Source organism: Megalobrama amblycephala, linkage group LG21 (genome assembly GCF_018812025.1).
Source record: "Megalobrama amblycephala isolate DHTTF-2021 linkage group LG21, ASM1881202v1, whole genome shotgun sequence".
NCBI classification, from domain to species: Eukaryota; Metazoa; Chordata; class Actinopteri; order Cypriniformes; family Xenocyprididae; genus Megalobrama; species Megalobrama amblycephala.
The window spans coordinates 23,614,389-23,637,055 of NC_063064.1; the positions used below are offsets into that span (position 1 = coordinate 23,614,389).

The window sequence follows — 22,667 nt, forward strand, 5'->3', positions numbered from 1 at the left end:
GAGAAAATACCAAGGCTGCCGCTGGAGCCACAAAAGAAGAGTGAAAGAGGTGTTTGCGGTAAGCACAGTTTAGGCTAGTCCCTTTTGTACCTGTTTGATGAACTTGCTCATTGTTTTTTCTTATTTGATTTCTGTTTGTCATCATTTTATCCACATTTACCCATTTTTATCCATGTGTGTTTGTGTTTGTATGCCTGACCATTCGTTTTTCTTAAGTTGTCCGCATTTACAATGACGGTGTGATGATACCGATCGGCAAAATGGTTAAAGTACTTTTTGTCTCGAATCTCTCGGCTCATTGTCTTGTACATGGTCACATATGGCACATTTTTAAGAGGTGGATCTGCATCAAACGAACAGCCTCTGTGGAATAGAGGCTCTCAATGTTGGCCGCCCAACCAAAAAGAAAAAACATAGCTATCCCTTTAGCTTTGTCTCTTGTGAAAACTTGTTTCCAGGCAACCCATTGTAGGTCTGTGTAAAGAGAGCCCGTTCCTCTCTTTCCTCTGAGTGTTTGGCGTTCTCCTCACTGCATGCGACTGGGGAGATGCCTTAAATGTTACAAATACAAATCCTCTGTTAATCTCGGGAATTTCAACGCTCGCTCTTTCTCGTTTTATTTCAGATGGATGATGACAGGCCTCACTCGGGCCCGCGCTCCAACCAGCTACGACGTCTCGCCTCCTACGTCTTCTCGTCCTCCACGTTGGAGACCGAGCAGTACCCTCACCCCGGAGGATCCTTCATCCAGCGCAGCCGGTCGGCCGAAAGCAGCCCAGCTCACGGTAACCTCCGATCGGGCTCGAGACGTCACGCTCCCCTGCAGCCGCCTGGAAGTCCGCGCAGCAGGCACTCCATGCTCAACGTGTCCCGCCTGCAGATCCAGCAGATGCTGGCCAAACTAATGAACAAAAACAGCTGAGGAAAGCTGATGTAGTCTCTTCTCGCACACCCATGTGAAAGACTTTTTTTTTTTTTTTTTAAAGGATGATGAATTATTTTTTGGGAAAGATGTAGTCTTTTCTGATGCAATAAACTGTAGAGGGCTGTAAGAAGGTAATGACGTATTAAAGGGAATGCCGCGCTTTTACACACGCTGTTCATATCTCGCACTTTCTGCTTGTTATGAACTAACACTTTAGTCATTTCAGTCACTCAGTTATATAACAATAAAGGTAATTATAGCCAAAATTCATTATCTGCACTGGCTATTCGTGTACCTCAGTTGCATGTGTGTTGCATTTCTGCATTGCAGATGTGGTCAACCTGAAACATACATCAAGTGACCCGCTGCCTTTAATATGCAAGCTATTTCATTGTCTTCCATGCAAAAAAAACCCCATCAAAACTACTTTTTTTTCCCGTCCTTTTTCGATATTTTTAGTATTATAACACATTCTGAGCCATCATCCATAGTACATAATGTTCCTTACATACACAGGCTTTCAATATTACAAAAAATATTAATTTTTTCTGTGTTCTAAAGGTGCTTTGCCTCACAAAGGAGATGTTATGCAAGTTGAATGAAAGTGTTTTAAATGTAAAATGGAACCATGGGAGCAAAAGGGAATAATATGTCTACGCTTTTATAACTAATGGAGTGGCGTGCTGGAGTCTTTTACAAACTAAATATGAGATAAATGAGTCGGCTGTTGTGTTGTAAATGAAAGATCAGCACGCATTTTGGTTTCTCTGCCACTGATTAAAATTAGTATAGCCATAAAGTAAGCAAAAGCAAAAATACATATATATATAAATATATATATGTACAGTATATATATATATGAAAGCAGTTTCCATTTAATAGCATCTTTTCTTTTAAATGTTTAGGAAGGTGTGTAGATAAAAGCTTCCATATCATATATTTATGTGCATAGAGCTTTGAATGCACCATGAAAGCATTATCTCTCATTGAATAGTATACCTCCTAGTTAGTCTTGGGTTGGATGCACAGTTTTGTGTTGTATGTTATTGAGTAGCAAATGTATATGTGTGAGACTGCTGTAGGGTCTTTTGAGTACTGTTTCTCACTATTGCACTTTAAAAAAGACACCGAATTGGAGCCATAGCTGTTTCCTTGGCGATGTGGAACAAAAAATGTGATTGATTGCAATAAGATGTGAATGGTGGTTTTGAATTGAGATTGTCATTTTCTCAATTAAAATCCACCAGTGTTTATACTGAAAAGGAGAACTGAAAAAGGGCATATTCTAGAAAATAGTATGTACATTAGACTTTTAGTGATTAAATAGCACCTTTGTTGAATAATCTTCATTTTATGGATGCTGGCGGCTTAAGTTGTTTCATGATTAAACAACCTAGGCTTGAAAGTTAAATGGGTCTTGTTGTAGCAGGTGGAGATCTTTTGGCAATATAACATAAGATGCATGAAAGTTGATGGAAAATGTAGGCTTTTGTCAGGAAAGCAAATAAAATGATCATTAATTGTTTAGAAAACCATTTACTTTCGCTAGAGTTTATTAATATATTTGTTTATCTTTTTTAAATTCTAAAAATGAAAGCTTTTTTTGCAAAAGAAGTGTTTAGAAACATGGGATTTCAGAAAAAGTGTATTCGAAAATCTGTTTGTTCAAGCTAGCATAAAACTCAAGTCAGTTTTGGAGTGTGTACTGCACCTTTATATGATCACATTTGCTGAATTGTGCATCTTCAGTGAGTAAATAATAAGTATTTGAAACTGTATTAGAACAGAATGATACATTTAAAAAATGACTTGGTTTCTGTATATGTTTCTGGTACTGTCACAGTCATGGCTTCTCACATGAATGTACTGTTATATACCCAAACAGGCTGCTAACTCTTGCACTTGTTTTGCACATCTGCTTTTGCCTGGTTTACATCAAATTTTCAGCTGTAATTTTACAGTAATGACACCGACATTAACGGTGCAAGAAAAGTCGTTATTGTTGAGACTGTTCAGGTCTGTTGACTGGGAAGTACTGGAAAGACAATGCGGTTCAAAACCTTGTTTTTGCATGACTAGCAAATGAAGTTGGTCAATGAAAGCAAATGAAACTAAGACAATTTTGTATGGCTTATGTTATGCCTTTATGTTTCCATGAATTGTATATTGATTTACATACTAAGTGATCAACAGAGCAAATTCCTTGATGTCTTTTTGAAAGCAAAATATTCAGTTGACAATATTTGAAATATTTAATTGACAAATAAATTTGCGGTTTAAGACCATTACAAAATGTTAGCATGGCCCTTATGTTTTTGTAAAAGATTTTCTTTTAGTGTATATGTACTGTTTACAGCATTCTCTAAGGCCTTTTATTTTATCTCTACCAGAACATCTGCATGTGATGCTCTGAAATACCAAAAAGAAAGTAATTTAGTCTATTAAATCCCACTAAAATGCTCTTATGAGTTTTTTTTTATGGTTTTACTTTCTGCCTATACACAATGCCTTTGACACAATAACACCTTTTAGATGGAGGAAATGCTGTATCATAGCTGTAATGTGCATGTTGTATGATATACTGTTGATCGCAGGGTCATTCTATATAATGTATGTAGTGGGATGTGATGGATCAAGGACGTTTGGAGCATAATCATGCCCGCAGAGAGTAATAATCTTAGCCTGGTGTTGTGAGAAGCTTCACATGAACTACAATGAACTCTATTATGTTGATACCGATACACAGCTGAAAAGCAACAATGTACACAAAACAACAGACAAGCTCTTGAAGGAGCTGATACAAGCACCGACTGTTGTCAATATTTACTGTATTCCGTATATTTGCAATTAAAAACAACTATGTGTCAATGGTAACAGCGCTAATTTAAAAGTGTGTGCTGTAAAAATAAGTTGCAGAAGGTTTTATTTGACTTTTTATGTAACCAGGCAAGACATTTAAGAGCAAGGTTTTTATTTACAATGACAGTCTGGTATTGCTATGTAATGTAAATGGGCTGTGATCTGTTAGATTGATGTACAATAAGCATATTACCTTTTCTATCACTATCACTGTACAGTATGCTTGTAATATTTCCAAGTAAAGCATGTATTTTAAACTTTTTTTAAATTAGAGGATAAATGTACATATATATCTAAGAAAGAGAAATTAAATCAATACTGTATACATAAAAGCATGTTATCTGGTTGGTTTTAGTCTGTATGTATTGTATAGAAAACCTGTATGTTGGATACACTTGAAAAAAAAAGCAAAATATGACTGGCTGCTGTAAAAGGGAAAATTCTTTAACACATTTTTGTGCCTTTTTTATGTATGTAATCTAGACAATCTTAAAAAAGCTTGTGTACAATTTAAACATAATTAAAGTCTTTGAGAAAAAATAGTTGTGTTGTGTGGTTGTATAATGTATAGGAATTACTTTATTATTAGAAATTAATAAAATGGTTAGAAAGGGTATGTGGATACTCAATTATGAAGGACAGTATGTCCTCATATGCAGTAAGTATGTGTTCCTGGAAGGTGTTTTCCAGGAAGATCTCATAGTTTTTCTTACATTGCCTTACCAATATGGCAGCATTGTAACTTTTGCATTTTTATGTTATCTTTTAGGGCCCAACCCCGAGTGAGCCCCTGTTGTCACCTACTGACTACAGGACTAAATCCCCATCCTCTGAGAAGGAGATGTTCCATATCCTTCCTAAACTGCAGGCTAAGAGAGCCGACTTCCTTACCGTCATGCTTACAGGAAGCCTACACCAGCGACGGGCCTTCACAGCCACACCCCCTGAGACACAAGATGAAGGACCCAGAGATGACGATGTCACGAAGAGTGAATCTAGCAGTGGTGCAAGCGAAAAGAGCACTGAACGTAGTCAAGATGGGGCTCCTTCCACCTTAGTGGCCGATGATCCGCACAAGGAGCCAAAAGAACCGGGTTCTGTTGCTGAGGTAGATCCTGACCAAGAAGACGTCTCGAACACCCTTGTTTTGTTTTCACCAGGAGACACGAAAAAGTCTCCAAATGTTATAAATGCGACTGATGTGGATCAAGGTGTGGTGGGATCTGATGCCCCTCAAAATGAGCAGTTGGATGAAGTTGGTCGATTAGAGGTACAGGTCCAGGAGGACATAAAGCAGGCAGAGAGGTCTTCAGATGCAAGGCAACCTGATGCAATTGGTGTTGACCCATCCATACAAATATCTAAACCAGTGATAACCATCTCAACAACTTCGGTAGCCTCAGCCTCAATTGCATCACCCCCTTTCTCCAAAGTGGAGCGAACTTTTGTACACATTGCAGAGACATCCCATATGAATGTCATGTCTTCCAGTGGTGCACAGGTTCATGAAGTTTTAGAGGTGGTTGAAGGCAAATCACAATCCAAGCGGATAAAGGACAAGTCAGTTCTTTCTCAAGAGTCCGGAGGAGTAGCAGCGTGTGTCCAGTCTGAAGTGACCACAGAGGAACCTCAGGTACTCAATGTTCTGCATGGGTCTTTGCCAAATGAGACTGCTGAAAAACAGGACGGTCTTGTGGTTCCTCTACCCTTAGAGTCTAAGGAACCCATTCATCAAGGTTCATCAATTGAATCCAAACAGGACAAACAACCAAAAGAGGAGTATCAAGAGGAAAACACAGTACCTGAAAGTGTTTCTAAACCTTCACGACCAAGGAGCAAAAGTCGAATTCCTATTCTAGTCCCAGAAGAGGAACCAGGAACTGAACAATCCCTGTCCACCAAAGAGCGACTGCGTAGAAGAGCCATGCAGCAAGACCTGGCCCGTCAAGCTGTAGAAAGACAACGTCAGGGCCGCTGGATGAGACTGAATTCCAGGACTTCATCCTCATTATCTTCTGGAGACGAGCCCAAGAGACCTTCAGAGACTCTTTCTACTACAGGCTCAGAGGAAGATGTTCATGTATCTGATGATTCTCTCAAGAAGCTCAAGAAGGAGGCTGAGGAAAAGTACCAAAGTGAGTGGCACAGCAGGATCCCACGACCAGTTACCCCAATAAGGAAGCGTTCAACTAAACTAGTAGTAGTTGCTCCTGTTATCCAACCTGAAGCTGGAAATGCAAAATTAGAACAAAAGGCAAGCAATGGGTAAGTTAACTTCAAAATAACGGAATTTTTGAATTTCTTTGAATTGCAACTTTGTAAATTCCTCTTCCTGTCATTCCAATTCAAATTCAAATTCATTTTTTTCAAAAAAAGATGAAGCACATTCAAATTCAAGGGTTAGTTCACCCAAAAATGAAAATCCTGTCATTTATTACTCACCCTCATGTCGTTCCAAACCCGTAAGACCTTCGTTCATCTTTGGAACACAAAAATGAAGATATTTTTGATGAAATCAGAGAGCTTTCTGACCTCCGATAGACTGCGATGCATTTACTACCTTTTCCTGGCCTCGAAAGTGGTAATAACGTTGCAGTCTTTTGGAAGCCAGAAAGCTTACGGATTTCATCAAAAAAATCTTAATTTGTGTTCTGAAGATGAACGAATGTCTTATGGGTTTGGAACGACTTGAGGGTGAGTAATTAATGACAGAATTTTCATTTTGGGTGAACTTACCCTTTAAGAATTTCTTCATTTCATTTCTTCAATTCAGAATTTTGCACAACCCAGTTGACAGCATACCATTATTATGGTAAATTAAATAAATTTTGTTTGTTTTTTTCACCTTAGGCCAAAAGTACAACCACAATCAGGATCAAGTGCTCCACCACTGCACGCAAGATCAAAATCAACATTGTCTTTTTCTACCAAGCCAAGCGGAAGCAATCGCATGCCTCTCTCGTGTATTCCGGCTTCATCTCGTCGCAGCTTAAGCACCACAAACTGCACTTTCTCTTCAACCCGTATCGCTAGTCCCTCTCCCCATAGGCTACCCCTACAAACTGCGGTTAGCGAATCTCGCAAGCAGCGGTATGCCCTCCGAGCCACTGTGGAGCTCCCAGTGAAATCTAGGACTACTACTTGCAGTGGTCCTGCAAAGGACGCCAAACCATCACCAAACCAACCCACCAATACACCTGTCAAGAATCAAACCAAAGCTTCTGCTCATTCGAAGAACACAGTACCCGTTAAAAGGGAAAAAAGCACAAGCAACAAAACAGCTGCAGGCAGATAAGACACTGTGACTGCTGTTTACTGGGATTGTTTCTTCTCAATTACTTGAACATATTGCCTCAAAATGTAATCTGCCCCATTGACCAAAATTAATCTTTTTAATTAATTTAATGTTCTTCCTAATCAACGAATGGCTATAGTTCTAATTTTGGATTCTGCACCAAATAATTTTATGTTGTACTATAAGGTTAAACCATGTAGAACTTTCACTTTACTGAAAGTTTTTTGGAATATAATGGAGGAAATGTCACATTTAGCTTACACGGTGCTATACTGTATATGTGTTGTTCTGTTGTGCATATTTAATTTAATATATGGTTTTTAAAGGTGTACTTTATTATTAGTTAGATGCCAAGTTGTCTTTGACCCTTGACACACAATAATAATGTAAAAATGATTTACAGCATCTAAATCAGTCATACCATATATTATGTGTATTTAGGCAGCACAAATTATTATAAACCACCAGACACACAGAACATTGTAAAATCTGCCACATATCCAAGGACAAATGCACAAATTTCCTCTGGTCTGCAGCTCGGCCCTCTTTGTAAACCTTGTGATGATGGGCATGCCTTGTCTTTAGCTTGTTACAAGTGTTTGATGATACTGCTGTATGCTTGTATATATTCTTTTCAGTATTTCTTGCAGAGACCTCTTTATTTTTTATCAGGCAAAGGAAATGGTAAAGTACTTGGGTTTTAATTTTCTTAAAGGAAAATATTGTAGGTTCTACACTGAGTTATCTCATTTTCTAAGCATGGCAGAAATCACACATTATTAATAATTGTCAATACGGATTATTTCTAAATGAACAATTTCCACTCTTTTGCTCTTATTACAATGGTGAGATGTTAAGTGAGATTTCTGTTGGAACAAGGAGCATAAAATGATCAAGTCTTAATTGTGTTATGTTGTTGTTTTTCTGCAATCGACACATTCCACGTTCTTCCCAGTAATTGAAAACATTTACACATTAAACTGTATGACAGGGATTCACAAACTTTTCTGTCAGCCAAACCCCCTTTTATTTCAAGTAACCCTGAGATTTTAAGTTAATACTTCAATAATTTAACAACACATTGGCATATTCATGGTTTTCTGATTTGGTTTACTGACTGTAAATGGTTTGGATGGTTTACTGAGTTCACAACTAAAGCACAAGTCTCAACCTTGTTTTATAAATTCATAACGTAATTCTAAAAAGCATATTGTATATATATATATATATATATATATATATATATATATATATATATATGTGTGTGTGTGTGTGTGTGTGTTTCTTAAATATCTAAAATTCTAATATTCCAAGTCAAATTAAATCGGCCAAATCTAGCACTAGACAGAAAAAGTAGTAAAATTACTTTTCTCCTTTTAATATTTAATACAGAGATCTCACTTGCCATTTTTTCAATAAAAAAAAAAAAAAAAAAAAATGGAACTAATGTATTTTCTATTTCCTCTCTCCGGCTAGTCAGGTGAGGGATAGTGAACTTTTAAGGCCTGGGATTCTTCTTTTTCTTGAGCTTACCAAGACAAAGACCTTCTTGTGTCTCATACAGGCTCTGAAAAGCATGACCGGGAACAGAGTTACGATAACATATAGCAATTCAGCACTGCTCATCTCCTCAGACAATTCTCTACTCGCCGTTCACTACAGACCAAAAACCAAGTGTGTCTCTAGAACAGAGCAAATTTCATTGTGAAGATCTCGATTCTGATGGGTGAGTAGAACGTGCATTCTACAAAGATCTACTTGCTAGCTTAACTCACTTTCAGCTATGAGGTTTGAGGACGTCCTTCATGAAATTGGTGGCTTCAACAAGTTCCAGTTTCTGGTTCTGTACATCCTCTGGCTCCCACGGGTCATCCTTCCACTGCATTTCCTGCTCCACAACTTCATCTCAGGTGTTCCAACCCATCACTGTGCTCTTCCTCACTTGGACGACCGGTACGCAGGAGGCACAGAGAAGGACGGTGAATCGGCACAGATTCTGGCTTTTGGCATCCCACGTAATGCAGATGGCTCCTACAGCTCCTGCAAGATGTACCCTCTTCCTTTGGACTTTGACCCTAATGGTGACCTGTCCCGACTGTATGGAAACCGATCAAATGTTTCGGTGCCATGCCAGCACGGATGGGTTTATGACCGCTCACAGTTCACCTCAACAACCGCCACAGAGGTAAGAATCTGCAAGGCGCTTTCCTCTATTTCAGTGGTCCTCAACTCCAAGGCATTGTCAAAGACAACATTTGAAAGGCCCCAAGATATATCTCGAATTTCTGCTGTAATGACAAAGCAGCAATATATTAAAAATAATTATTAACAATTAAAACCATCAAATTCCATACATTTCGATAACTATGTTCTTCAGTGTTTACACTTTTAATTATCAATGAATTTAAATGTTTTTTCTAGTCTTTAATGATTATGGGGATTTTTTAAAATATTTTTTTATTTACACTTAAAATCCCAATCATATATCCAGGTTTTCCAAGACCGTCACAAGCCTGGTTCTTAAATAAAAAAATCTGAGTTAAATTATGTAAAATAAGAAATATGATGACAGTTTGCAACTTGATTTTTAGCAGTTCTAGCTTATTTAAAGCATGTTTTATAAATCATTTCAAGCCATCTTGAGGACCTCTAGTTGAGAACTGTTCTGTTTTATATGTTGAAGAAACATTATTTATTTTCATGCTGTTCATGCACTTTATTTCACCAGTATATTCTCTAACACATATGAAAATATACAAAATCAGCAAAGATTTGTCTCTCTTTTTCTAGTGGGATTTGGTATGTGACAACAAAAAGCTAAACCAAGCCCTTGCCACCTTTTTCTTTATCGGAGTGACAATCGGTGCTATCATGTTTGGCCAGTTGGCAGATAAGTATGTTATTTTTATTACTATTATGTATTAGAATAATTTGTTCCATGCTATTTTTAATTCTTTCATCCATGGACCATAGCCAAGATTCATTAGACTCAAAGTTGGTCACATGATTTTTCTACAATAAAGTGTCTTTACTCACATGTCTGAGGTTGAAAAACGATTCATTCCCCTTGATTTGTTCTGCATAGCTGACTTATACATATTCATAATCATTCTTTGCTTTCACAACAGAGTTCAAATATTCATCGTACTCCTTATTTGTCACGGAACATGTCACAGTTAAACCCACACCCAAAACTGCTCACCTCAGGCTATTTGTGTAAAGAGCAAGAGAGAATGTGCACACTGTTTCCATGTGATTTTCACTCTTATAAAATGGTCTAATGTGGTTAAATATATCTTTCATATCACTCCACAGGTTTGGTCGTAAGCCAATGATTCAGGTGTCCTTTGTGGTCAGTGCTATTTTTGGAATTGTTGAGGCCTTTTCTACATCTTATGTGATGTTCGCCATAGCGAGAACCTTGTGCGGACTTGCCCTGACCGGGATGTCTATCACCACGGTGGCCCTGTGTATCTATCCATTTCTTTAATCATCATTAATCAACATGAAATCAAAACTGATCTTATTTACTTTCTTGTGAATTACTCATCAGTGTATGTTGTCCAGTGTGTATGTTTATACGCTACCATTCAAAAGTTTAAAAGACATAATCTGAAATGATCCCTATTAAAACTCTACCAGATTATTCACACTATTGTTTTCACAGACTCTTTCATGAACTCTGCTCACTCTACAGGTATTGAGTGGACAGACATTAAACACCGCACATTTACGGGTACCATCATCAGTCTTGGATGGAGTGTGGGGAACATGCTTCTGGCTCTTCTGGCATATCTCATCAGGGACTGGAGGCACCTCATCCTGGTGGTGACATCACCCTGCCTTGTTGGCATAATTGCCTGGTGGTGAGTGGCGGAACTGCAAGTAAAAGAATAACTGGTTCACACAGAACGCGTTTTTCAATTTCCAATTTTTCCCATTTTTTTCTATGTAAACATGCGCTAGCTAGACAGATGAGTATCGCGTCTCGCGTCTTTTGCAGCGTCTCGCGCATGACACGGCCAAAGACTATAGAATAACACAAGATGTGTCACTCGTATTGTTTTGAATGGGAGAAAGTGTAACGCGCAATATGGCGGAATAAGTCCCGCCTTCTAAATAAGAGCCAAAAGACTGAAAAGAATAATTTCAAATAATTAGGTTGCCCTACAAATAAAGCTTATCCGTTTGACTGAATGAGCTGTTATTATTCCTACATGAGCTGTTATTTATATTCCGATATCACGAGAATAATGTAACGCTTGGTATTTTAACGTGACATGTTATAACAATTGTATTTACCTGTTATAAATGTCATCTCAAAGTTTTTAAAAATGTCTTATTGCGTTCATAGAGCACTTAACCGAAGTTACACCCATAATTCGCGCAAAATATAACTAAATATAATATGAAGGGAAAAAAATATTCAATTCAAATTTCAATTTATTATTGATTAACAAATATTAAAAAGGTAAATAATATTTAAACTATATATATATATATAACTATATATATATATATATATATATATATATATATATACAGTACAGTCCAAAAGTTTGGAACCACTAAGATTTTTAATGTTTTTAAAAGAAGTTTCGTCTGCTCACCAAGGCTACATTTATTTAATTAAAAATACAGTAAAAAACAGTAATATTGTGAAATATTATTACAATTTAAAATAACTGTGTACTATTTAAATATATTTGACAAAGTAATTTATTCCTGTGATGCAAAGCTGAATTTTCAGCATCGTTACTCCAGTCTTCAGTGTCACATGATCCTTCAGAAATCATTCTAATATGCTGATTTGCTGCTCAATAAACATTTATGATTATTTTCAATGTTGAAAACAGTTGTGTACTTTTTTTTTCAGGATTCCTTGATGAATAGAAAGTTCAAAAGAACAGCATTTATCTGAAATACAAAGCTTCTGTAGCATTATACACTACCGTTCAAAAGTTTGGGGTCAGTAAGAATTTTTATTTTTATTTTTTTGAAAAGAAATTAAAGAAATGAATACTTTTATTCAGCAAGGATGCATTAAATCAATCAAAAGTGGCAGTAAAGACATTTTTAATGTTACAAAAGATTAGATTTCAGATAAACACTGTTTGTCATGATAGAATACTGGAAACAATAGCGAGTTAACACGTTTATTGAGACGTATAAAAATGGACAGTCACTGAACGTTGAGTTCACTGGTGGCACAGGGACTGAGATGGTCAGCGTGAAGACAAGGTGCGTTGATGAGATGAAGTGTACTGGTGAAGATGACCGAAGAATCCAGACAAAGAACGTAATCCACATAGACACCGAACAGGAACAGGAATCACGAGACTGGCACGCCGAACAGGAACAGGATGGTAGACACAGCACGGAGACATCAAACAACGATCTGACAAATGAGATGAGATATGAGTGAGTATATATATGGGTGAGCAAATGAGCTGCAGCTGGTGCTGTGATAGGTGTCAGCTGGAAGCGCTGATCATCCAAGTGGCTCGGGCACGCCCACAAACACACACACACACACACACACACACACACAACAACAGTGACACGAGACAAGCAGGAAACAATGCATTCAAATACCGTGACAGTACCCCTCCTCCTAGGAACGCCTCCTGGCGTTCCCCGACTCCCTTACCTGTCGATTGTAATCATCGATAAGGGAGTGATCCAGAATGTCTCTGGCAGGTACCCAACTTCTCTCCTCCGGACCGTAACCTTCCCAGTCCACCAAGTACTGAAATCCGCGTCCCCTCCGTCTAGCATCCAGAATGCGATTAACCGAATAGGTGGGTTCCCCATCTACGAGTCGCGGCGGTGGGGGAACCGGGGCTGGCGGATTAATTCTAGAATGAAACACGGGTTTTACTTTGGATACATGAAAGACGGGATGAATCCTCCTGTACGCTGGAGGGAGTTTGAGGCGGACTGCCACCGGACTAATGATCTTGGTGACAGTAAACGGACCAATAAATTTGGGAGCAAGTTTATTAGACACGGAGCGGAGAGGAATGTTCTTGGTAGAAAGCCACACCTTTTGACCAACGACGTATACGGGAGGCTTAGACCGGTGGCGATCGGCTTTGGCCTTAGGTGCGCTCCCTCACCTGGAGAAGAGTCTCTCGGGCTCTAGTCCAGGTGCGGTGACACCTCTGGACGAAGGCGTGAGCGGAGGGGACCGCGACCTCGGATTCCAGACTAGGAAAAATGGATGGCTGGTAACCTACACTACACTCAAACGGAGATAGGCCCGTGGACGACACTGGCAACGTATTGTGGGCGTACTCCACCATAGAGAGTTGCTGGCTCCACGAGGAAGGATTCTTAGAGACCAAACATCGCAACGTTCTTTCCAAATCTTGGTTGGCTCTCTCAGTTTGGCCATTGCTCTGGGGATGAAACCCTGAGGACAGACTGACAGTCGCTCCTAACAACTTACAAAATTCTTGCCAAAATTTAGATACAAACTGGGGTCCTCTGTCGGAAACCACGTCTGTCGGGAGGCCATGTAAGCGAAAGACGTGATTCACGACTATCAACGCTGTCTCCTTGGCTGATGGCAATTTGGGCAAGGGAATGAAATGGGCCGCCTTCGAGAATCGGTCCACCACGGTTAAAACTACCGTGTAACCCTGAGAGAGCGGAAGGGCGGTGATAAAATCTAGTGCGATATGGGACCAGGGTCTCGAAGGGACAGGCAGCGGTTGGAGTAGCCCATCAGGAGGACGATTGGAAGTCTTACCAGTGGCACAAACTGAGCAAGCCAAAACAAAACTGTGAACATCACGAGCCATAAGTGGCCACCAGAATCGTTGCTTGACTAGAAATTTAGTGCGTTTAACTCCTGGATGACAAGCCACATTAGAACAATGTCCCCACTGGATGACCATGGACCGTAATCCCTCCGGCACGAATAACCGGTTCGGTGGGCACCCGGGCGGAGGCGTTACCCCTTCTAAGGCCGTCTTGACCTTCGATTCGACCTCCCATGTGAGTGTGGAAACAACTAGAGTCTCCGGAAAAATGTACTCGGGAGTAGACGGGCGCTCGGAACGATCAAAAATGCGCGACAATGAATCGGGTTTGATGTTTTTGGAACCCGGGCGGTACGAGAGAGTAAAATCAAAACGACCGAAAAAAAGTGCCCACCGAGCCTGCCTGGAGTTCAATCTTTTAGCGGTTCTGATATATTCCAAATTCTTGTGGTCGGTCCATACGATAAAAGGTACCCCTGAACCTTCTAACCAGTGACGCCACTCATCCAATGCAAGCTTGACCGCCAGCAACTCTCGGTTACCAATGTCGTAATTACGTTCAGCAGGAGATAACCGATGAGAAAAAAACGCGCAAGGGTGCATCTTGTCGTCTGTGGGAGAACGCTGGGATAACACCGCCCCTACCCCCACCTCTGACGCATCGACCTCCACCACGAACTGCCGTGATGGATCAGGGGCAACGAGAATAGGGGCTGAAACAAAGCAACCTTTCAGTTTGGCAAACACAGCCTCGGCTGTGTCTGACCACCTGAACGTAGTTCTGGGGGAGGTCAAGGCAATCAGAGGCGCGGCTAGTTGGCTGAAATTGCGAATAAAACGCCGGTAGAAATTGGCGAATCCCAGAAACCTCTGTAGGGCCTTACGGGAATCCGGACTTGGCCAATCCACCACAGCCTTAACCTTCTCGGGATCCATGCGTACTCCCTCAGTCGACACAATGTACCCTAGAAAAGGAACAGACTGTGCATGAAACACGCATTTCTCCGCCTTGACAAAAAGCCCATTCACTAGCAACCTCTGAAGCACTCGTCGGACGTGCTGCACATGTTCCTGGAGAGAAGAAGAAAAAATCAATATGTCATCCAGGTAGACATATATGAACTGGTCGACCATATCTCGCAGCACGTCGTTGACGAGTGCCTGGAAAACCGCGGGGGAGTTGGAAAGCCCAAACGGCATAACCAAGTATTCAAAGTGCCCCCTAGGGGTGTTAAAAGCGGTCTTCCATTCATCCCCCTCCCTGATGCGGACCAAATGATAAGCATTACGTAAATCCAATTTTGTGAAAATTGACGCTCCCTGCAACCTCTCGAATGCTGAAGACATCAACGGCAAAGGGTAAGTATTCTTTACCGTGATGTTGTTCAGTCCCCGGTAATCAATACAAGGTCGCAGAGATCCGTCCTTCTTCCCCACAAAAAAGAACCCCGCCCCCGCTGGAGAAGAGGAAGGGCGGATGAACCTAGATGCCAGTGAATCAGAAATATATTTCTCCATAGCCTCCCTTTCCGGAACAGAAAGTGAATATAACTTGCCTTTAGGCGGAGATTTACCTGGCACTAAATCTATGGCACAGTCATAGGGACGATGCGGAGGGAGAGAAGCAGCCCGAGACTTACTGAACACCTCCTTCAGGTCGTGGTACTCCGCGGGCACGTTAGATAAATCCACTGTTTCCTCCTGAAAAACAGAAACAGAGACAGACGGACATGCAGACACAAGACACGACTCATGACACTTATTGCTCCAAGCCCCGATGGACTTCTGGAACCAGTCCACCTTGGGGTTGTGTTGAACTAGCCAGGGATGACCAAGGACGATGGGTGCAAGAGGAGAGTCCAAAATAAGAAAAGATATGATCTCGGAGTGGTTGCCTGATGTGATGAGGGTGAGGTCTTCAGTGGTGCGTGAGATGGTGGGGAGTTCTTGACCGTTAAGAGCGTGTACTGCAATCTTGTTAGTGAGGGATTTGAGGGGAATCTGAAGTTTGAGTGCAAATGCATAATCCATAAAATTACCTTCGGCCCCGGAGTCCAGAAGTGCTCGACAGTCGTGAATGTGATTAGACCATCTCAATCTTACCGGGAGGAGCGTAGATGTGGATGAGGTCTTCTCGGCGGAGATCCCACCCGATAGTAGCCTCATACTTACTACCGGGCTTGACCTTTTACCGGACAGTTGTAAGCGTAGTGGCCAGCTCCCCCGCAGTAGAGGCAAAGGCCCTGGGATCTCCGCCTCTCCCTCTCCTCCCGGGAAAGCCGAGCTCGCCCTACCTGCATGGGTTCGTGATCTTGAACGGGGCTGACCGCATCCCCACCGCTGGATCGTGAACTCTCAATTCCTCCAGAAACACGGCTGGGTAGGACTCGTCGCTCGACCCTGGTCAGTCGAGCATCCACTCTCAAAGCCAGTTCAATCAGTCCGTTAAGTGATGTGGGAAGATCCAAAGCATAAATCTCCTTGTGGATGCGGTCAGCCAACCCATGCAGGAACATGTCCCACTGCGCCTCCTCGTTCCATTGACACTCTGCCGCTAAAGTCCGAAACTCAATGGAAAAGTCAGAAACCGACCTCTCTCCCTGACGTAGCTCCGCCAGCATTCTGGCCGCTTCTCTCCCGGCAACCGCGCGGTCGAACACGCGTTTCATCTCAGCGGCGAGTGTCTGGAATGAGGCGCAGCACGGATCTTGGTTCTCCCACACCGCCGTTCCCCATAGCGCCGCCCTCCCAGTCAGTAGAGTCAGCACAAAAGCGACCTTGGCACGTTCTGTGTTGAAAGTTCTGGGTTGAAGAGAAAAATGCATAGAACATCGTGTGAGAAAAGATCTGCAGTAACTGGGTTCACCTGCATATGATTCAGGAACTGGTAGTCGGGGCTCCAGCTGGGCGACGCTTTCTGGTGGTGTGGGGAGAACGGCCGGTGTGGGTGGCGCAGTGGGAGCACGTAGAAGTTGGAGTTGTTGGGTGAGCTCGGACACCTGCGCCACCAATGCTTGGACAGCACGACCCGTGTCGTTCAGGTTCTTCTCCTGTGAATCCATTCTATGAAGACTGCTGTTGATAAAATCTTCCAGCGCTGAAGATGGATTACTCGCTGCTTCCATGCTTTGGTCAGATCGTTCTGTCATGATAGAATACTGGAAACAATAGCGAGTTAACACGTTTATTGAGACGTATAAAAATGGACAGTCACTGAACGTTGAGTTCACTGGTGGCACAGGGACTGAGATGGTCAGCGTGAAGACAAGGTGCGTTGATGAGATGAAGTGTGCTGGTGAAGATGACCGAAGAATCCAGACAAAGAACGTAATCCACATAGACACCGAACAGGAACAGGAATCACGAGACTGGCACGCCGAACAGGAACAGGATGGTAGACACAGCATGGAGACATCAAACAACGATCTGACAAATGAGATGAGATATGAGTGAGTATATATATGGTGAGCAAATGAGCTGCAGCTGGTGCTGTGATAGGTGTCAGCTGGAAGCGCTGATCATCCAAGTGGCTCGGGCACGCCCACAAACACACACACACACACAACAACAGTGACACGAGACAAGCAGGAAACAATGCATTCAAATACCGTGACACTGTTCTTTTGAACTTTCTATTCATCAAATAATCCTGAAAAAAAATATTGTACACAAATATTAGAATGATTTCTGAAGGATCATGTGACACTGAAGACTGTAGAGTAATGATGCTGAAAATTCAGCTTTGCCATCACAGGAATAAATTACTTTGTGAAATATATTCAAATAGAAAACAGTTATTTTAAATTGTAATAATATTTCACAATATTACTGTTTTTTACTGTATTTTTAATTAAATAAATGTAGCCTTGGTGAGCAGACGAAACTTCTTTTAAAAACATTAAAAATCTTAGTGGTTCCAAACTTTTGGACTGTACTGTATATATATATATATATATATATATATATATATATATATATATATATATATATATATTTTACAAAAATATATTTTTAGGCCTCGAAATGTGCATCATGATTATAAGACTATTTTTCTCTTTTGCAAATCATCTCAAAAGGTGGATTCCTGAGTCAGCAAGATGGCTGCTGGCCAATGGCAGGGTTGAAGAGGCACAGAAGTATCTCACTCAGTGTGCTAAGATGAATGGAAAGTACAGTTACACTCATAAACTGGACACTGAGGTAAACACACCTAGCTGAGCTTTCATTTTTTATAACCAGTTTTGATCACATCCTATATCTCTTAATTAAAAACTAAATAAAACATTTGTCACCTATATAATATAGACCTTAAAGAAAATCACCATTACTGAGGTCTCCAGCAAGAATCATTCCTACCTTGATTTAGTGAGGACACCGAAAATGAGAAAGATTGTGCTTTTCTCAGGGATTTTCTGGTATGTGAGCACCTTTTCATTGTGATATAAAAGTAACTGTGTTTTTTTTTTTTCTTGTAAATCAACAATCTTTGTTTGAATCAACAGGTTTGCAGTTGCTTTTACCTACTATGGCATTAGCTTCAACATCACTGGGTTTGGTCTGAACATCTATCTTACACAGTTTGTCTATGGAGTCATTGAAGTCCCAGCTAAGGTTGGGACCTACTTCACTCTGGACCGAATTGGACGGAGAAACGGCCAGGCGTGGTCTCTCATTATAGCAGGAGCTCTCATTGGACTAAACAGTATAATCCCAACAGGTACTCCTTCATTCTTATCATGCTGCATCTTTGACCTCTTTGCCATATTTGATGGTGGATATGAATTACTGAAGAAATGTTGTGCTGTTTCATCTGCAGAGTTTGCTGCTGTGCGTACAGGAATTGCAGTTATTGGGAAGGGGTTCTCAGAGGCAGCCTTTACCATTGCCTTCTTGTACACATCTGAGCTCTACCCTACTGTACTCCGGTATTTTATTTATTTATTTATTTTTAATTATATTTATTCTTTTAAAAGTAAAAGCTGGAAGAGCACTTGTAAAAAAAATGATAAAATGTAATTGCCAGGGGTTTTCAGTCTTTCATATGCCACTGATCCCTAAATAGGATCATCCTCATGTGAGGGACCCCATCCTAAAATTTGAAAAACACCCAAGTTTATACACTGAAAAGTTAATATTATAAATATAAAATTATTTAACATTATTGCAATTCCTGTCTTGTTTCCCCTGTCTTGTGTTTAAGGACTTTTATTTTGAAGTGTATTTTTGTTCCTGTTGTTCCTGCTGTTTGACTTCCTATGATTAGTTTCGGCTGTATCGGTTTTCGGGTGTTTCAGAAAAGTATTTCAGAAAAGTAACCATTACATTGCAAAGTCATAATGAAATTGCAACGAGACATCTTTGATGATGAATATGGCCTTCAAAATTAGACACATTTTTCATTTGCCTTGTTTGTTCCCATAGTAAACCCATGTTTGTTTCCATAGTTACCCTCGATAGTCTCCATTGCAACTCATTACCCACACCTGTTCCTTGTTCCAGCCCGTGTTATCTTGCTGTTTGCACAACACCGTTTTTAACTAAAAGCAGAAATCTTTTTATGCGTTTTGGCCATTCATTTACAAGACAACAGCCTTTTGGTGGCCTGAAAATGAGAACTTTTGAAATCGGTTTTGTAAACAAAACCATGTAAACATAAATGCATATCTGTGAAAATGATGACGTCATGCGAATGCATATTATGTGTTCAGTCTATAGATGCGTATCGTTTCTTTACAAAGTGACATCGCCAACTACTGGCCTGACATGCATAATACATTCATACGGATTTGCAAAAATGACTAAATTGGCGTCTGTATGCGAAAAAAGCAAAGGAAAAAAATGTATTAATTTATTTAATTATTTTAATCTTACTTATTGATTAAACATTTTTTTACAGTTTTTTATAGACTTTTCCACTGACCCCGTCACTCCCATGCGGCCCCCTGCAGGTCCCCGGACCCCAGTTTAAACCCCCCCTAATTTAATCCATATATATGACCTACCTCTTGTCTTTTGGAATGAAGGAACTTACTCTGCTTCTCCTTATCTTTCATAGGCAGTGTGGCTTGGGCTACACCTCTTTTATAGCCCGTCTCGGAGGTTCACTGGCCCCCATGGTCATATTATTGGAGGACATGTGGCGCTTTGCACCGCCTGTAGTGTTTGCTGCCACTGCAGTTTTCAGTGGAAGTGTGGTCTTCCTTCTGCCCGAGACCACCAATGTTCAGCTTCCAGAGAACGTTCTGGATGTGGAGGAGGGGAGGTATAGTATCAGATCATATATCCAGTATAGAAGGATGCCAAAATAGCTGTCTGCTGAATCATACAAAATATGAAGTACCAGAATATGAACATACCACAACAACCAATATTAAATACCACAAAACTGCATAGTTATTGAAATATGACACAATGTGAAATATTTGTCATTTATTTATTAAAGGCACACGGTGTCCACAGAATCAGAGAGGGATGTTGAACTCTCTGAGATGAATTCAGCACCTGCGGCTTTACAAGAGAAGGACTCATAAAGGCGAATGCTGTCAGAAGAACAATGACTCCTTACAGTTCAAGATCCTTATGGACAGATGTGAATAAATAACATCAACTACAAGACATTTGTAGCACACAAGGGATAAAAAATGTCTTTGAGCTTTCACAAGACAAGTAAAATGTCGACAAATTGCTGTCTATTAAAATAAGGTGTTGTTTTTTTGTATTTTATCTTCTGTAGCTTGAAAAGAAATAAAATGTAATGGTGCTAATGTTTGCATGACTCTTGTGTTCTTGTACATGTGCATTTATTCTTATGAGAAATATTAAAAATGTTTGTTAATTTTGTATCATGGAATGCAATACATATGTAATACGACTGAAATTTAGAATTGAGAGAGTTTTGACTTTAGAATTCAACACATTGCAAATGCTAATATGATGTTTTTTAATAATACAGGGTGCTTAGACTTAACACCATTTCTTAACAGTATTCGTGTTTTAATAATAACTTACCTATAAATTATTTGTTTAGACTCTCAAATAAATTGTTACCACTGTTATATATCTGAATTTTCCAAACACTTACACTCCTTAGTGGCAGGGGGTGCTAGCGCACCACATACAGCTTTACACACAACAGAATGAGGCGTAGTAGAATTTCACAGGTCAGCTGTTCGCTGACGTGCTGCTCTTAAACCCCTCAAAGAAGTTTTAACTTTATTAGGATTTTATGATATGACCGTAAACAACATGGCAGACCCAAGACGACCGAATAAGATTTTTCGGTGAGTATAATAATGTCCGTGTTGAACACTTTTTGAATTATTGTGATGGGAGGTTTGATTGGCTCTCGTTAGCATCGCTGTTAGCAGCAGTTCGGCTAATGATTAGTCGAGATTAAACCAGATTTTCACTGAAGATTGATATATGGTTTTTACGTAATACTATACTTTAAGTTAGATATTGTTTTTAATAATGTAACGTGTTAAATTATAAAAATATTAAGTAGTGCTAATTACTGTGCTTATTATTATTATTAGTGCTTATTACTGGCAGCAATTGGATAATTATCGTTGCATATTTATGTCATTATGCTTCATTTATTTCAATTTGTTCAACAAGGTATGTTTTTCTATCTCTGATGAAATCATGTGATGTTTGTGTTCTGTGTGTTTTATATGAATTTAAAGCATTAAATGACAGACAGCATTAATAGTCGAGGCATATTGTGTTTTCTTTACAGCTACAAGCCTCCCAACACCGAAACGAACCCAACATTGGAAGATCCTACACCGGATTACATGAACCTGCTCGGCATGATCTTCAGTATGTGTGGCCTGATGCTCAAGGTGACCTCATTCTCTCTCCTCTACAAAAACACCTGTGTTTACAGTCAACTGTGCTGTTTACTTCATGAATGCTCACTGTTTATGATTCAAACATGAGCAGAATGATTTAATGTTTTATTTGTATATTTTTGCAGCTTAAATGGTGCGCGTGGATTGCAGTGTATTGCTCGTTCATCAGTTTCGCCAATTCACGAAGCTCAGAAGACACCAAACAAATGATGAGCAGCTTCATGTGAGTTGTTCGTCATTCTCATAATTAATACCAGTCTTTAGAGTTTAGTCTACCTGAAGATATTCTCAAATGTAGTGCTTCTGGACTTGTATGCCAAATTTAAAATGCTTTTGTACCTTCAGGCTGTCCATATCGGCAGTCGTGATGTCGTATTTGCAGAACCCGCAGCCCATGTCGCCACCGTGGTAACAAATAATCCAGACCCAGTGAGCCATCTCAGCAGGGACGGTATGAGAACCAGCTGATCCTCCCACTGTCCTTCTGGAACGCAGGGACACACACTCATCAGCCCAGCTGGCCAATCAGAGGCTGTCAAATTGACCAGTGCAGCTCCTGTTTAACCTTTTCAAGTTTTCTCTGTGCTTATCGATTTTTATGTATGTGACCATACTATGCTAAAATATTCATGTGTTTTGAATCATTTTGAGAAATAAATGACTGTTTTTGTGCGCTGCTTCAAACATTTCTTTTTTGGCTGTATTTTTCATGTATACACGAGTAATTAGTGCTAAATAGGACACTTTGATGTTTGTAACTAGCAGGAGAGATTTTAGAGCGTGATGTTAATGTATTCATCCTGCTGCTGCTTCTGACTATATGTGTGGACGGAAGTTTAATAAGATTTTTATTTTGAAAGATTTAGTTTTTCCAAGTGTGATCTGCTGCAAAACAGATACAGAACTGTACAGACGTGCCAGATTTATTCCTCTCAGTGTATCCAAGATGGATTCTGCACAGGCCTGGA

General features: G+C 40.2%; 3 protein-coding genes across 5 annotated transcripts in view; all 3 read left to right on the forward strand.

Moving 5' to 3' along the window:
- ttbk1a (tau tubulin kinase 1a) overlaps nucleotides 1-7,982 on the forward strand; it is a 35,910-nt gene extending 27,928 nt beyond the window's left edge. For all 3 annotated transcript variants that reach the window (XM_048171918.1, XM_048171921.1, XM_048171919.1), the window contains 2 exons: nucleotides 4,554-6,049; nucleotides 6,635-7,982. In XM_048171918.1, the coding sequence (XP_048027875.1) occupies nucleotides 4,554-6,049; nucleotides 6,635-7,079 (1,941 nt within the window). In that variant the 3' untranslated portion in view covers nucleotides 7,080-7,982. The remainder of the gene's footprint in view (nucleotides 1-4,553; nucleotides 6,050-6,634) is intronic.
- A 581-nt stretch (nucleotides 7,983-8,563) lies between these two features.
- slc22a7a (solute carrier family 22 member 7a) lies at nucleotides 8,564-20,510 on the forward strand. The gene is made up of 10 exons (XM_048171923.1): nucleotides 8,564-9,264; nucleotides 9,870-9,973; nucleotides 10,395-10,549; nucleotides 10,777-10,945; nucleotides 17,923-18,046; nucleotides 18,152-18,261; nucleotides 18,349-18,563; nucleotides 18,663-18,771; nucleotides 19,902-20,108; nucleotides 20,289-20,510. The coding sequence occupies exons 1-10, from the start codon at nucleotides 8,863-8,865 to the stop codon at nucleotides 20,374-20,376; spliced, it is 1,683 nt and encodes a 560-aa protein (XP_048027880.1). The 5' UTR covers nucleotides 8,564-8,862; the 3' UTR covers nucleotides 20,377-20,510.
- A 430-nt stretch (nucleotides 20,511-20,940) lies between these two features.
- On the forward strand, nucleotides 20,941-22,383 carry wdr83os (WD repeat domain 83 opposite strand). Its single transcript, XM_048173269.1, has 4 exons — nucleotides 20,941-21,126; nucleotides 21,585-21,690; nucleotides 21,825-21,922; nucleotides 22,045-22,383. Exons 1-4 carry the CDS (start codon nucleotides 21,077-21,079, stop codon nucleotides 22,109-22,111), a joined length of 321 nt encoding a protein of 106 aa, XP_048029226.1. The 5' UTR covers nucleotides 20,941-21,076; the 3' UTR covers nucleotides 22,112-22,383.
- The last annotated feature ends 284 nt before the right edge of the window (nucleotides 22,384-22,667 follow it).

Coding starts and splice junctions, on each gene's coding strand:
- slc22a7a (XM_048171923.1), top strand. CDS start 8,863: ATGAGGTTTGAGGACGTCCTTCATGAAATTGGTGGCTTCAACAAGTTC. Junction 10,946..17,922: donor GTTGGCATAATTGCCTGGTG/GTGAGTGGCGGA, acceptor TCATCTCAAAAG/GTGGATTCCTGAGTCAGCAA. Junction 18,772..19,901: donor CTCTACCCTACTGTACTCCG/GTATTTTATTTA, acceptor TATCTTTCATAG/GCAGTGTGGCTTGGGCTACA.
- wdr83os (XM_048173269.1), top strand. CDS start 21,077: ATGACCGTAAACAACATGGCAGACCCAAGACGACCGAATAAGATTTTT. Junction 21,691..21,824: donor TGTGTGGCCTGATGCTCAAG/GTGACCTCATTC, acceptor ATATTTTTGCAG/CTTAAATGGTGCGCGTGGAT. Junction 21,923..22,044: donor CAAATGATGAGCAGCTTCAT/GTGAGTTGTTCG, acceptor TTGTACCTTCAG/GCTGTCCATATCGGCAGTCG.